The following is a 15,304-nucleotide window of genomic DNA, read 5'->3' as shown; positions in this document are numbered from 1 at the left end:
AATAACATTTTAAAAATAAATTTGGCAACTCTGAAACAAGTGACGAGCGATTTCCATATGAATAGTTTCTATACTAGTGGTTTAGTTCGACAGTGGTCGTTACGACGGGTGCCTCGTGTCTGATGGTGCTCCGTGAGGAAGAGAGTTAAGTAGGACTTCTTATATACCTACACTACACTTACACTTTCTGTTACATTTACACGTACATACATTCCCTTCTTTTTAATACTCTTTCTTTTTTCCTTTTATTCTTCCCACTTTCCTCTAACGTTTTGCCCTGTTCACCTTGGCTTTTTCCCTCTTTCACTGTCTGAACTTTTTCCCCGATTGTCACCTTTTCCTGAGTTTGACCATTTTGCTGAATCGTGTCCTTTATTCCCAATTGTGTCCTGTATTTTATTCACTTTTGTTTCTGAATCATAAATCCTCCGTGTGAGGTAAAAATTTGACCTTTTTGCATTCGTAGCACACATGACTAGGGAGCTGGTGCACCTACATATTTGACCGGTAATGGTCTATGACAAACGAAGACCAGTGATGCCAACCTGTGGGAAGTAAGATAAATAGAAAAAAGCATGTCAACACTCAAGAGTTATACAATTCACGCATTGTCTTTTTCTTTTTCCACAATATATAAAAACAAATCTGTCAACACTCGAGAAAATTCAACTCACAGACATCTAATTTAAGGAGTACACCTCTAGTCCCTATATCGAAAGGACTAGCTCAGGAGAGTAATGCTCCCGGAAGTAGGAACGAAAAACACAGTTCTGATTGGTTGGCGTTATCCATTTCTTGCCACGTTGCATTCAAATAGCAGATCAAACGATTATTGTTGTCCGCCTTCGTGGTCGAGTGGACCAGCGCTATATGCTAGTAACGAAAATCTCTTTTGGCGTGAGTTCAAACCCGGGCCGAGGAAAGTTTTTTTTTTTACATTTTTATAACACTTTTTAAATTAAAATAATATGAAAATAATACTCAAAAAAGTGATTTACTTACTTTTGTGCAGATAAGTAGTAGTAGTAGTAGGAACGGGTTAGAAGCCCCGCAGGGCTCGTTTTGTTCCCCTTGTACTCCATGATATAGAGCTCGTTTTGTTCCCCTTGTACTCCATGATATAAATTTTGTGACCAACTTAAACAACTGGCTAGGATAGCGCGTAAAACAGCTGGCTAGAGTACCGCGCGAAAAAACGTACTTCCGGGAGCCTTACTCTCCCGAGCGGGTCGTATATCGAAAGCATTATTTAGGAGGAAGCCAAAACTGGAGTAGGGTAGGCGGAGTTTAAACTTTACTATGTTCACCTACTGCTTTCCAATTCAATTACCGTTTGTATGATTAATGTTATGTGTAAATGTTAAGTAACGTACTGCACATAATATTTTCTTTCGTTAGATTATTTGTATTATTGCGGTGGGGTAGGATGCGGCATTCCGTTCACACGTATTAAAAATATTTGTGCGTCTTGTTTGAAACTGGGCGTCATATAAAATATCGTCATTTGGATTTCATTAAGCACGAGGCTTAAGACGTAATAGGATTCTGGCAGTGCTTTGTCTGGATTACGAACATTTTCGATTGTGTGTAGTGTGTGGTGGTGTAGCGCTGTGTTCAGTAAAATGAGTAAAATACTAGGAACGCCAAAAAAGAAAAGGAAGATTCGCGGATAACTTTCATCTGAAGAAAAACGGGAACAAAGCAGAAAGAAAAAAATCAAGAGGACTGGCTAAATGATCCAGATTTTAAAGGCTGCTTAAAACGAGTGCCGGGTAATGACTGTAAGTGTAGATGTGTTGTATGCAATGTTGAACTACAATGTGGGAAAAGTGATCTTCAAAAACATAGCAAAGGTCTAAAGCACAAAAACGCAGTGAAATCATTTTCGGCAACACCATCAATCAGTGGATATGTGCAGAAAAATAAGACAGACACTAAAGATACTCCTACGTCCTCAACGAAAGTGAAAGAAGCTGAGATAAAACTAGCCACTTTCTTCGCTGAGCACAACGTAGGGTTCCAAATAGTTGAGCACCTAGTTCCCGTTGTTCAAGATATTTTCAAAGATTCTACAATTGAGTAATGGAAATGGAAAAGGCTGAAAGTGCCACAAAGTAAAATTTCCAGTATTCAATAAAAACTTCCTAAAACTGTACTTTATCCTTTAAGGTGCTGCTCCTTGCGAGTGCTCTAGAAACTAGTAGGAATTTTTCTGGCACTTTGGACCTTCTCTAGGTTATTGGCGATGTCGTTTACAACACATTCCATGCAAAAAATCGATTTTTTATTTTTTGGCACTTTCAGCCTTTTCCATTTCTACTACACAATTGCTCAGGAACTAAAATTAAAACGAACGAAATGTACGAGTTTGATCAAGAATGTTGTTGCTCAGGTTGAAACAGATGAAGTTGTAAACGATATCAAAGATACCGCTTTTTCCATTTTAATTGACGAAAGTACAGATATTGGATTAAAAAAGTTTCTTTGTGTTCTTGTGCGCTATATTTCACCGATAACAGGGAGAGTGAAAACTCAGCCCTTGGAGCTGGTAAATCTAGATTCACGAGACGACTGTTCGGCAGAAAACATATATACCGTCTTTAAAGAGTGCCTTATTTCCAAGGATATACCCTTAAATAATATAGTTGGAGTTGCTTGTAATGGAGCCAGTGTTATGGTGGGGGCCAGAGACTCTTTTGTTTCGCGCCTTAAAAAGTGTTCGAGTGACCTAATTTCCATGGGATGCATCTGTCACTCTGTAGCTTTAATCGCTAGCAAAGCCTGTGAGAAACTCCCGTGGGCATCGGAAGAACTCGTAAGGAATATTTGCTCCTATTTTCATGCAGTTCAAAACGAAACGCACAATTTCACAAAATTCAAAAATTTTTGAACACAGAAAGGAAAAAAATTCTCAAGCCTGCCCTTACGAGATGGTTAGCAATGCGTATTCTTGAAAATTGGGAGGCGCTCAAAAGTATTTTTCAATTAGCAGTCTTCGAAGATAAATTGAAAAGTGCAGAAATGATATTGACAGAACTTGACAATCTATTCACAAAGACATACATGTTTTTCCTCAAATATGTGTTGAGGTACCTTAATACTTTTAATGTACTTTTTCAAGGTCGGAAAATACTTATTCATACCTTAACCGAATCTTCTGTGCGTCTTCTGAAGGAGATAGGGCAGAACTTTTTAGTGTCAAGTGCTTTACAAGATATAGAGACAGTGAATGCTTCATGTCCCAGAAACTTTCTTCCCTTGTCCGAAGTGTACCTTGGTCCGGACGCTGAGAATTTGTTAAGTGAGTTACCAACTTCCGGGGCAGAAGAAGTGCGAAAGAGATGTTTGGAATTGTATGTTACAGTGGTGACTGATATTCAAAGACGCTTACCAGTGAATCAACCTCTCCTTCGTGAACTAAGGTTTCTGCCTCCCTCTGTAGCCTTAGAAGTAGATTCTAGAAATGAGCTAAAAGAGCTTACACATTTAGCCAAACATTTCAGTAATCGTTGACGAAACGATTTGTTTATTGAATAGAGGTTTCTGCCACACTTCTTTATAGTGATGAGCTCAAGAGTCTTGGTCTTGCAGTTTTTTGCAAGAGTCTTACATGCAAGATCAAGACCAGGAATCCCGATGCAAGACCAAGACCAAGACTAAGGGGTGCAAGACCAAGACCAAGACCACACCTGCAAGACCAAGACCAAGACCAAGACTCTTGCGCAAGAGTCTTGCACAAGTACCGGCTCAGTGGTAGAGCGTTCACCTTTGGTGCTAGGGTCCCTGCTTCGATCCCAGCTTGCACCATGTGAGTTTTTTTGGTGGATAGAGACCGTGTGCGTAGGTTTTCTCGGGGTTTTCCCGTTTCCTCCTATTTTCTTCATTCCACCATTTCATTCATTTCTCATCATTACTTCTTTAATGCCAACGAAAAAATTAATTTAATGGCTATGGAATTGGATATAATGTGGGATTTCATTTCAAAAACGAAAGATTTTAATGATGAACTTAAGTTCCCCAACTTAAGCAAGCTTGCAAGACTTGTACTCACATTGCCCCACTCAAATGCTGAATCGGAAAGAATTTTCTCCATTGTGAATGATGTGAAAACAAAAAAGAGGAACAGAATTGGAGATGATGCTCTTAATGCAGTGGCAGTAGTGAGATCAGCTTTTCAGGCGAAGAACATAGATTGTTCTTCCTTCAAGGTCAGCAGCGCTCATCTTTCTCTCCACAACTCTGATGATTTGTACGACTAATGATGCTGAAGGCCCTTCTGCACCCCCTGTTCAGATGTCCCTGTGGTCAGTTAATATTATTGTTAATTTTTGTCAGATTTCTTCAGTATGTGAAACTTTGATTTGTTGTTGTTGTTGTTGTTTATGATTTCATTAATCTAATGGCTCATATACTGAATCAGAAATATGATGTTTTGCATCAACTAATGAAGCTGCTGTTTGTTGCAAATCCAGGTTTATCAGCACATGATAGTTTTAAACTTCGATTTGCGCAGAACAATGGTTTAATTAGTTAATGCAAACCATCCTCGTATTAATTGCTAATATTTAGTCTGTAAACTTTTCTTCCTGTTAGTGAAGAGGGTTTTGTAGAAACCCATGTTAACTCGGTAATTGAAAGTTATAAAATTGATAAAAGAAATATTGTGGGAAAAATCAGGCAAATGTGGGAAATTTTCATAATTGATGTGGGAAATTCAACTCTAGGCATCTGGCAACACTGTGAGGATTACTTATTGGGCAAGGTCCGTCGATCGGGAAGACTAGGGTCGACGGACCTTGCTTATTGGGAAATCAGACACTATCTCACAGGTATGTGTTACCTGGAGTAAACTTTAACCTTTGACCTTCGAGCTGGTAAAGTTCGTCGGCTCGTCCTGGGATAAACATAGCAAAAGAGGGATTTGATTTTTACCCTGCAGTTGGTTTTACTCAGACAGTCTGCTGACCAAACGCCACAAACGTCCAGTGAGAAGAAATTCAAAAAAAAAAAAAAAAAAAAAAAAGTGACGAGTGCAAAAAGTAAATTCCATGCGTAGTTCGAAGTTGTTGCTGGAAGTGGAGTGCATCCCGATGTGTTATGCAAACTATGCAAAAAAATCGAAGAATAAAGTGGTAATTGAAATGAAAAACAGAAACACTTCGGGATTGACAAAACATCTTTTACCAGTGCATAAAAACGAAGCGTAGAAACTATTTCCATTAAAGCAGCAGCAAACTCATAATATTACAGATTTCTTTAAAACTGGTTTGATTATAATCAATATTATTTTAATTTTCTCTATCTTTTTGGTCAATATTGCTAAACATATCATCATCATAACTATTCTGTCATTACTGGCAGGTCACTTGGTGCAACTGAGAAGCTTCGATGTACGGTGGTCCTCAGCTAGTTTCTTTGCCTCTCCCTCTCTTTGCTTCCACTATACCCTGTAGCACGTCTCTCACAATACAGTTCCACCTCAGCCAATGTCCCAACCAGTTCTCTTCCTCCTCTTAATTATATCTAAATTTTTTGTTTTCTCCCCTACTGCTACTATTTCTAACACCTCGTTCGTTTTTCGTTCAACCCAGCTAATTCTCTCCTTTTTTCCCTCCATGCCCACGTTTCGAAAGTCTCCAATTTTTTAATCACTTTTGCGTAATGTCCATGTTTCTGCCCCATAGAGTACATATGGAATCGTAAAGCAAAATCTCAATATTTAACTGGAAGTTTGTTCAATACACAGATTAACTAATCGAGGTTGAAAACAAAACAAATCTGACACCTTTAGAGTGTAAAAATAAATGTGCAATTCATGGTATTTCAATGATTTGTGCCGTCTTGATTTTCTTTCATGTGTCTCATGAGTAGCCTCCCCAGTTTGGGCAACACCACCTAGATTTGAGATCAAATCTAGGTGGTGTTGGTTTGGGAATCAGTGGAGTGTTGGATCTGTTGAAAAATATAAAAAGATTACGAAACGTTGTGATTTATTTTATAAATAGTGAAGCATGGGTACTGTACACTATCATCATACTTACACGAAGGTAAACTATATTACGTTTAGAAACATCTATTGTATTTCCGTTACTATTGGCGCATTGTAGAATTTATTATCCCTTATATCCAGAGTAATATACCTCTAAAAAAAATAAGATTTCTTAAAAGCAAGACTTGCAAGAGTCTTGGAAGGAAGACCAAGACCAAGACCAAGAGTTCCAGTGCAAGAGCAAGACCAAGACCAAGGCCAAGGCCACCCGGGTCTTGGTCTTGGTCTTGCATTTGCTCATCACTAGAGGTCAGTAGTAAATAGTAAAGGAGTTACATGTTTATGCTTTAAAATCAGTTACAATTATTCATTTTTGTAAATGTAAATGTAAAGCTTAGTCGTGTTTCATTAGTAAAGGATTCTAATACAACTTACTCATCCAATTACAATTATTTCATTCACTGCAAGCCATTTTCCTTTAGCTTAGCCGGCATAAGCGTGGGACGTAAAACTCAAAATTCACTGCAAGCCAATTTATACCTCGTCGTATAAGGTTAAGGGGGCTTAATATATCACAGTGTTAACTAACAATTTTTCTCATGGTGATTGCGTTTCATTTATTTTGGTTCCAGCCAGGCCCGCAATCAGAAGGGGGCTAGGGGGCCTGGCATCCCTAAACTTTTCGTGGCCCCTCCAGACCTCATTACAAAAACACAGTTTAGATATTTGTAAGACTAGCAGCGTTCACCCCGCTTCGCTGCGGTCACCCCGGAACGCAATAAACTTTGTTACTTAGATAATTTTTACTTTTTCGCTTTCAAGTGATATGATAAAAACCATAGAAGATTGCAGTAAATGTTAACATTATATCGCCTGTCATTTATGTTAACCCGCCCCGCTTCGCTGCGGTCACCCCCGAACGCAATAAACTTTGTTACTTAGATAATTTTTACTTTTTCGCTTTCAAGTGATATGATAAAAACCATTATAACGCCTGTCATTTATGTTAACCCGCCGAGTGACACGGTCATGCGGGTTGCATATAAATACGTTTATTTTTATACCTGTGATGAACTAACAAAGGATTTGTACGTAATGGACACCTGAATGGTCAATTATCTCAAGACACTGGTAATTGAAAATTAAAGTGATATGATAAAAACCATCTAGGGTCCAAATCCTAATAACCCCCCAAAAATAAAAGAAATTGGTTCAGCCGTATTAGCGTGATGAGCGGACAAAGGATTTGTACGTTCTCTTTTATATATATAGATAATTTTTAATGACTTGGTCTCTCCTAACGTCTTCATGGCCTCCCCAAACCTCTGTGGCTGGTTTCGGGCCTGGTTCCAGCACTCGACGAGGGAAAGGTAATCATTGGTTATGGTACTAAGTGTGTTTCATTTATTGGGGTCATTATTCCGGTCTAGCACGTATTAAAAAAAATAAGAGAGAGAGAGAGAAACCCTTTAAAAGTATTTGGGATTTATTTCGAAAACTGTGTCTATTCCTGAGAGACAGAAAGAATACGATAGGCGGTATCGCTACTTTCATTTATGCATTTGTGTTACATGTATATTTGCTACTATAGTAATTACAAAGTGTTTTAACATATTTGGTGTAGTACGTATGTAAGTATTACTACTGCTACTATAAATACTACAAACAACACCAATGGCAATTAAAACATTTCAGAAATATGCTTACATATTTAATATAAAAATACAAATATCCATGGGTAAAATTGAGGTTTTTATTTTTGTTTATGCAATATATGTGTATGTCGATTACAACACTTATATGCTGTAGACAGCTATAGATTAAAGAATAAATGTGCTACAGAAAAAGTAATATTTTGGAAATCTACCCAAATTTCCGATTTCAAATCACCCTGAACATTCTATTTATCTCGAGTTTGAAATTTTCTATATATTATTTAAAATGCACAAACTTCGTAATTTTCCCGTGTTTGGGAGCTTTTTCTGAAGAAAGCTGATGTATTAGCGTAAAAGGAAGTTCATTTTTGTAATCAGCATCCTCAGCATCAGCAGAAGAAACATCTCAGAAACTTCATCTCAAAATTCGGATTGTGTACTGTAATTAGTCAACGATTAGTGATAAGACAAAACAGTTAAACGGTATTGGACTCCTGCAAAGAAAACTGCATATAAAGCACGCATCGCATACCGACCTTCTTATTTAAAATAATCCAGCGATATTGAAGATGATGGGCTCCAACATGCGACCGTGGAGACTACTTCTGCTTCTGAGGTTGCAGGAACCCCTAAACCGAACAGATCTTCGTGTGTCGGGACTGTCATCTGACTTTTGACTCACACTCTGTAAGAGTAAATTTACTAATTTTGTTAGCTCACAGGTTTTAGTACCATCATTTTACAGCACCAGATTTGCAAACTATGGCTTCAATTAATATGTATGCACAAGGAACCACGCCATTATTCACGACTTATTGAATATTGATGAGGTGTAGCTATTTAGATTTTGCAAAAATTAAAAAGTAACATATTGTATTAATTCTTCCTGGCAACTTCTGTGATAGATAGGCCATGCTATTAAAAATAAGAAAAAGGAATACTTCAGTTCCATTTCGTTCCCAGTGAGCCACATGTCTCACAGGCTTTGGGAACTATAAAATTAGAATTTTGAATCGTGTTTCTTTTAAAATCGCACATTCTATTAACGATCGTATATTTCTTGTACACTTTATTCTTATACTCACAGTTTGCATATTTTCTACTAAAAAATTGCATATGGAATGAATCATATATTTTTCAGTATTTATTTACTCTTTTAAAGAAACTCAGCAAAACTTCAGTGGAAAAAGATTAAGAACACATTTGAAGTGTTGATTGTATTGAACTAAACACTAGGAACGGCGAGAATTCAAAGAGAACAGTATTCATATTTCAGTAGTTTCCGTTTGTCCATTAACACATTCTAAATTGAAACACTCGTAAATTCTTAAGACAACATGGTTTAATTTATTTAGACATGTTGCTTTAGTGACACGTGACCTTAGTAAAAACAATTGAATGTGAATGATATTATTCTTTTTATGATTTAAGATCTTGTTCTTTTTTTGTGACTAAATCAATACATTGGTACATACTTGACTATGATATCTTTATGATCGATTCAAGATAAGAAATGTGAAATTCACAAACACGTAATATAAAATTCTGTGTGACAAACTAAGAGAGATCGAATATATATGTCATAGTCTCACGAAGAATTAATACTTTAAGAGTCATTTTAAGAACTCATGCTGCTTGTATCCTTTGTGAAGGTGGCCGTGTGTGGAGAACTTTTACCCTGCAATATGTTAGTAACAAAATAAGTGTTTCTTTCTTGGAAATTTAAGTTTTAAATTAGTTGTTGTTGAATTATTATTTCATGGATTTAGGTGATCACTATTTGGGGTGTTAGAGTAAAAGGCAATCAGGTCCATTTACCAAAGCTATAAGAAAAAGAGACGAAGTTTGTATTGTGTTGTAAGTACACGGAAAAGTTATTATATATATATATATATATATATATATATATATATATATATATATATATATATATATATATTATATGTTTTTACAATACCTGGGCATAATTTTTTAAAGATCTGACATAAGTTTCAGATACGGACCTTAATGAAATATGTCCAAAATTACCAAAAGAGAACATGGTTCCCTTGTGCACTAAACGCGTCGTTTACTGCAACTAAGGTCCCTTCTTCCCGGCTCCTACTTTACCACACATTTCGTGATAATTGAAATCAGTGACGACGGCAGAGAGGGGTAAGGGTATGTGTGTTCCCCGATGGCATTGTCTGCCCCGGACTGCTCTTCAGTCACGATATATTGTAATGTATTTTACGTAATGTAAAACTATTATTTTTAGTATACAAAAAAAAAAAAAAAAAAACTGCTCCCCTGGAAATTTCTCTAGCCGTACGTTTGTTACTCAAGAAAATAAACCTTTCATTGTTACTGTTAGAAAACGTTTGAACATTGTATCATAATAACTACGCTTCCGCGATTTCACAGCACAGGCCACTACACGTCTCTTGATGAAGAAACAAACCTTGCATGTTTCAGCTTCTCTTACGGAGTCACTGGTGGTGGACACGTTTGTCTCGAATAGGCGAGGTACGTGATTCAATTTCGTTCTTTTCAACTGAGAAAAGGAAAATAACCTCTAAATAAACTATTGCACAGAGTATGAATTTAAGCTTAGTTTTTTAAAATTACTATTATCATGTTGCAGGCCTGTAGCTAAGGAGGCTCAACCTCCTGAACCTTTCAGTTGTTTGTGTAGATAAATATTATGTTCAAAAAGTAAGCAGTCAAAAATTGAAATTGAGCTAAATTTAGCCCATGAAATTCTGTGGCCCTGTGTCTTAGCGTCCTGACTCGGGGTCTGTCATGTAAATATGCAGATCGTGCTTCAAAATAAGAAGGGACACTTTATTTAAAAACGTAAGGTGCAGAAGGCTGTTTCAGCCTTATGGTAGTGAAGCACAGACCCGTGCCCAAGGGCATAAAACCCCGTTTCCACCAGCGATCATGTTCGATGTGAGAGCCCCGTTGTTGAACGATTGCATGACATCGTAGTTTCTACTGAAGGAGACCTCTATTGAGCACTGCCTGATCCAATTTCGCCCACTCCTCCTTGTACACTTTCCAAAGGCCACCAAGTGTGGTCGGACGACGCTTATTGATGTTCCGTTTGAGGAGGCCGAAAGCACAGAAGTCCATAGCAAATGCATCTGGTGACTTGACGGGAATGTCTCGAAATGGCTTAGCCTTTACACCTGTCTCCTGTTCCATACGTGTCATGTAGGCCACCGTTCGTTTGGCAGTATGGCTGCTGGCCTTGTCCTGGTGGATGAACACTCTGTCAGTGTCATTGCCATACAAAGCCGGGGCATGTTGGCGATAGATGGGTTCCAGTGCATGCTCGATATAATACGCTGCATTCACCTTGACATTTGATGACACCCGGTGTATCGGAAGCTTTCCTTTTGCACAGAAACCCGTCACTACCATAAATGCCTTTGGAAAACTCTCCTTGCAGGAGAGAACCCACTTTGCATGATCGGTTCTATCACTGCGGCGGTGTAAATTGCACGCATCTGCTAGGATCCTGTCAGATAGACCCATGCTTCATCTAAGGTGATCACATAACGGTATTTGTCACCTGTCAGGTAATCTTCATACAAACTTTTGCATGCCACCCGCCGTTCTGCGATGTGCGTTGACTTCAGAACATGAACCCGCCGCTTGTGTGCACTTCTGAGTTCCAAATTGTCGCGTATGATTCGGTGTACTGTTGCAGTTGACCGTCCAACACGCCTCGCTATGTCACGTTAGGTGGGTGGATTCTCCTGGATCACGTCTTGACTGCGTTGTGGAGCCGGTTGCTCCTTTTGCTCCCTTTTGACGACATATGGCAATGGTTTGCTCTGGGTTTGCATTGCGATGGATGGCTGCATTAATTTCCTTATCAGACACTGTGAAACCTTTCTTCTTGCACTGTGTTCTTATTCGGCTATAACTGTAGCCTATATCAGAAAGTGCTATGATGTAGGACCTCCTAAAAAGGGTCATTTTCGGTCGCATTCTGCTCACATACGTCTCTCCTCTGCACGGCTTGTACACAAGTGTCTGGCTACTCCTTACTGCGTGCGTCACATTGCTGACTCGAACCTAGCACCTCTGGTGGAGACTGCAAATTGCTACCATAAGGATGAAACAGTACTTCTGTATTCATGACGAAACACTAACCTGGTAGAGACCTGCACGGGCCGAATTTTTCGGCCCGAGCCCAATCCAGCCCGGGCCCGAAAAGTTTTGGAGGTTTTCGGCCCGAGCCCGGCCCGGCCCGATAACATTTTTAAAATTATTGGCCCAAGCTCGGCCCGGGCCCGATAAATTTTAAAAGTTTTTAGCCCAACCCCGGCCCGATAAATTTTTAAAAAATTGAGCTCGAGCCCCAATCTTTCTTAAAATTTAGTACTAATTTGACCTACCCTCAGAAACATTTTCTAAACTCTGGTTCACAACCTGACGCTTGCCTACCTAATGGTACCATTGCCTCCTAGAACTTTGCCTGTCATCGAGAGAACAAAATCTCCATTTCCTGTAAGAAAAATCTAACTTAATTGATTTTTAGCATAAGTGAAGATTGCAATATGGTTTAGCGACAGGCAAAACTTTCCCACCCTTCTTGTCATATTTTGGGTTCAGTGAAGGTCAAGCTCAATTTACCGCGCAATGCCTGCAATTCTCTATAGTGAAAGTGGAACCGCTAAGCAACAAAAACTGTAAATAGCTATTACATTCTTTGTAACATTTTTCATGGATACACTTCTACAACGTTTGAATTTATTCCAATTATCGTTTAACGAAAGTCAAGTATTAAAGAATTGCAATTAATCGGCCCCAGCCCGGTCCGACCTGAAGAGAAATCAATGTCGGCCGGCCCAAAGAAAAACAGTGTCGGCCCGCCCAAGCCCGGCCCGGCCCAAAGAAATAACAGAGTCGGCCCGCCCAAGCCCGGCCCATGCAGGTCTCTATAACCTGGTGTACAGAACAGAATCCTCGTCTTCTTCCTCATCGTCGTTACTGCTACTACTACTGGCTGCTAATACTAAACGGCGTGACAAACATCTTGGCATTTGAAGGCGGCGCTGCAAGTTCCCTGTAAATGCTGCTAGCAAATGAGAGGCTAGCTGTATTGCCACGTTTATTTTGTACACATCCACGTCTGTCCCCTGCCACCTGATCGCGCTGTACTTCATCTGCTTAGCCATAGCCACACCCCTTTACTACTCGGCAACGTCGCGTCAGAGCTTGCGTTTTATTCGTTTACCTGAAATGCCAAGATGTTTGTAATATATGTTATATTAAGTTTCAGCCAGTTCCTCTTCCTCAGCCAATATCCCAACCAGTTCCTCTTCCTCCTCTTAATTACATATAAAATTCTTCTATTCTCCCCTACTGCTACTATTTCTAACAACTTCTCATTCGTCTTCCGTTCAACCGAGCTAATTCTCTCCTTTTGTCTCCATGGCCACGTTTCGAAAGACCCCATTTTTCACGGCTTTTGCGTAACGTCTATGTTTCTGTCCCATAGAGTACATATTAGAATCTGTAAAACAAAATCTCAATATTTAATTGAAAGTTTGTTCAATACAAAGATTAGGTAATCGTGGTTGATAAAAAAATCTGACGCCTTTAGAGTGTAAAAGTAATTTTGAAATTTATGATATTTCAGTAATCTGTGCCGTCTTGATTTACTTTCATGCTTCTCAGTTGTAGCCTTCCCAGTTTGTGAACCAGTGGAGCATTGAATCTGTTAAAAAATATAAAAAAAGATTACGAAACATTGTGATTTATAAGTAGTGAAGCGTGGGCACCCATTGAAAAAAATGAAGGTCATCGCCTATGTTGTACATTATCATCATAAACTATTACATTTAGAAATATACATTGTATTTCTGTTAGTATTGGGGCACAGAAGAATTTATAATCCCCTATATCCCGAGTAAAATTTACCTATGGAAAGCATATTATTTCTTTAAAGCAAGACTTGCAAGACTCTTCCAGGCAAGACCAAGACCAAAACCAAGGGTTCCAGTGCAAGACCAATTGCTTATCACTAGTACGAATCCGAAAGCGACTAAACTCGATTGAACAGTACACAGTCAGAGAGAAGACAAGTGTCGACCTAATATGTTGGCTGTCTCTGTGGGTTTGGTCTACAAAATCCCATAAAAGAATAGTGGTCATTTATGTATCAAACGCGATGCCAAACAGTAGTTATAGGGATCCAACTACTCAGAGGTGTTACAATATGTTTCATTTAAAGAAAAATAAGAATTAATGAATGTTTGACGTTTTACAATTCTATACATTCTGTTGTAACTAACATACACAGTATTTTAATCTTACTAAAAAATAAAAAAATAAAAATAAAAAAAAATACCGAAAGAGAAGGACTGACAAGGAAGTCTTTGCAAACTGGTTAACCTTTTGATTCAAAACTTTCGAAACACTTTTGTTGAACACTTTCCTTCAAATTCAGAACTACTACTTAGTTGCAATAACGCAGGAATAAGCCAATTGTAATTCTAAAACATGAGACTGGCACCTTTAAGTACAATCCGCCTTATGCACTTGCAGAGTCGTTTCGACATATGATTAGCGTCTTAATAAAGGCTTGACTGCTGCGGGGAACATATGTTAGTTGAACTCTTTAGTATGGAACGAATCACGCGTCAGAATGACTCTGGATAAGGCCCAACAAATCTAATTTATACATACTATAGATCAGTGCTATTCAACCACTGGTACGCATACCCCTGGGAGCACGCGGAGATGTTTCTCGGGGTACATAATCCTAAAATAAGCATATTTCCAATATTTATTGAATTTTCATAGTTGGAGATTTTTTTTCTTTCCAATGGTTTCTCCGCGTTAACATCAATAAAAAGCGAAGCACAGAAATTCCTTGAATCAAGAATCAGCTCTGATTCTCGCGCTCTCGAAGATTCGACCAAGATTCGAGGAGTTGGCGTCCCGGAAACAAGCTCAGTCATCTCATTAACAGGTTAGTTCTAAAGTTACCTTTAGTTTTTTTGAATTTTTAACATTGTCCTCAGTGTGCGAGGAGGATGAGAGGAAAATCCTCCTTAGTAGAACTGGATGTCTCTCATATGTTTTAAAATTTTCCATGTTAATTTTTTCGGATGCAGTATTCCCCCTGTAAATAGTTTTTCGATTGGCACACTGATTGTCATTTTGTTCGGTCTCTATTTGTCCCCCTTTTTAATTAACAGAACATTTATATATGATTTAATTTCTTTTATAAACAGCTTCAGGGGTACATAATTGGATAGCGAACTGTGCCTAGGGGTACGCGAGAAAAACAGGTTGAATAGCACTGCTATAGTTGAGCAGCAGTAAAATTGATGAAGACACGCATGCTTTATTTTCAGGTTGGAATAGGCTGACTTGACAGTCATGGACTACCATAAGGTGTTCCTAGTTTTCAATTTATATTGTATGGGTTTCAATAAAGCAGCGGAAAAGAGTCTACTGCTAGTTCAAGTGGTAAGTAAAGAAAATTTAACATCTTGATTTGTTCTTACTCACATGCACCATGTGCATCACTAGAAAAAAGGAATTTGATGCTGTATTGTAGACCCGAAGTCCCGATCTACCAGAAGTCCCGATCTATATATACCGGCTTCACATTCAAAATGGCATCCTAAGATGGTAGGAAGGAAATTTCACATGC

At 38.5% G+C, this 15,304-nt stretch overlaps 1 protein-coding gene across 1 annotated transcript in view; it reads left to right on the top strand.

Moving 5' to 3' along the window:
* Positions 1-9,231: 9,231 nt before the first annotated feature.
* LOC145671910 (prostatic acid phosphatase-like) overlaps positions 9,232-15,304 on the top strand; it is a 188,802-nt gene continuing 182,729 nt past the window's right edge. The window contains exons 1-2 of the mRNA XM_081741120.1: positions 9,232-9,331; positions 15,003-15,117. Coding sequence (XP_081597246.1) covers positions 15,028-15,117 — 90 coding nt within the window. The 5' untranslated portion in view covers positions 9,232-9,331; positions 15,003-15,027. The remainder of the gene's footprint in view (positions 9,332-15,002; positions 15,118-15,304) is intronic.

Source organism: Thermobia domestica, chromosome 15 (genome assembly GCF_964235325.1).
Source record: "Thermobia domestica chromosome 15, izTheDome1.hap1.1, whole genome shotgun sequence".
Classification (NCBI taxonomy): domain Eukaryota; kingdom Metazoa; phylum Arthropoda; class Insecta; order Zygentoma; family Lepismatidae; genus Thermobia; species Thermobia domestica.
The sequence above is the reverse complement of the archived record's forward strand: the minus strand, read 5'-3'. Positions and strand labels throughout refer to the sequence as shown.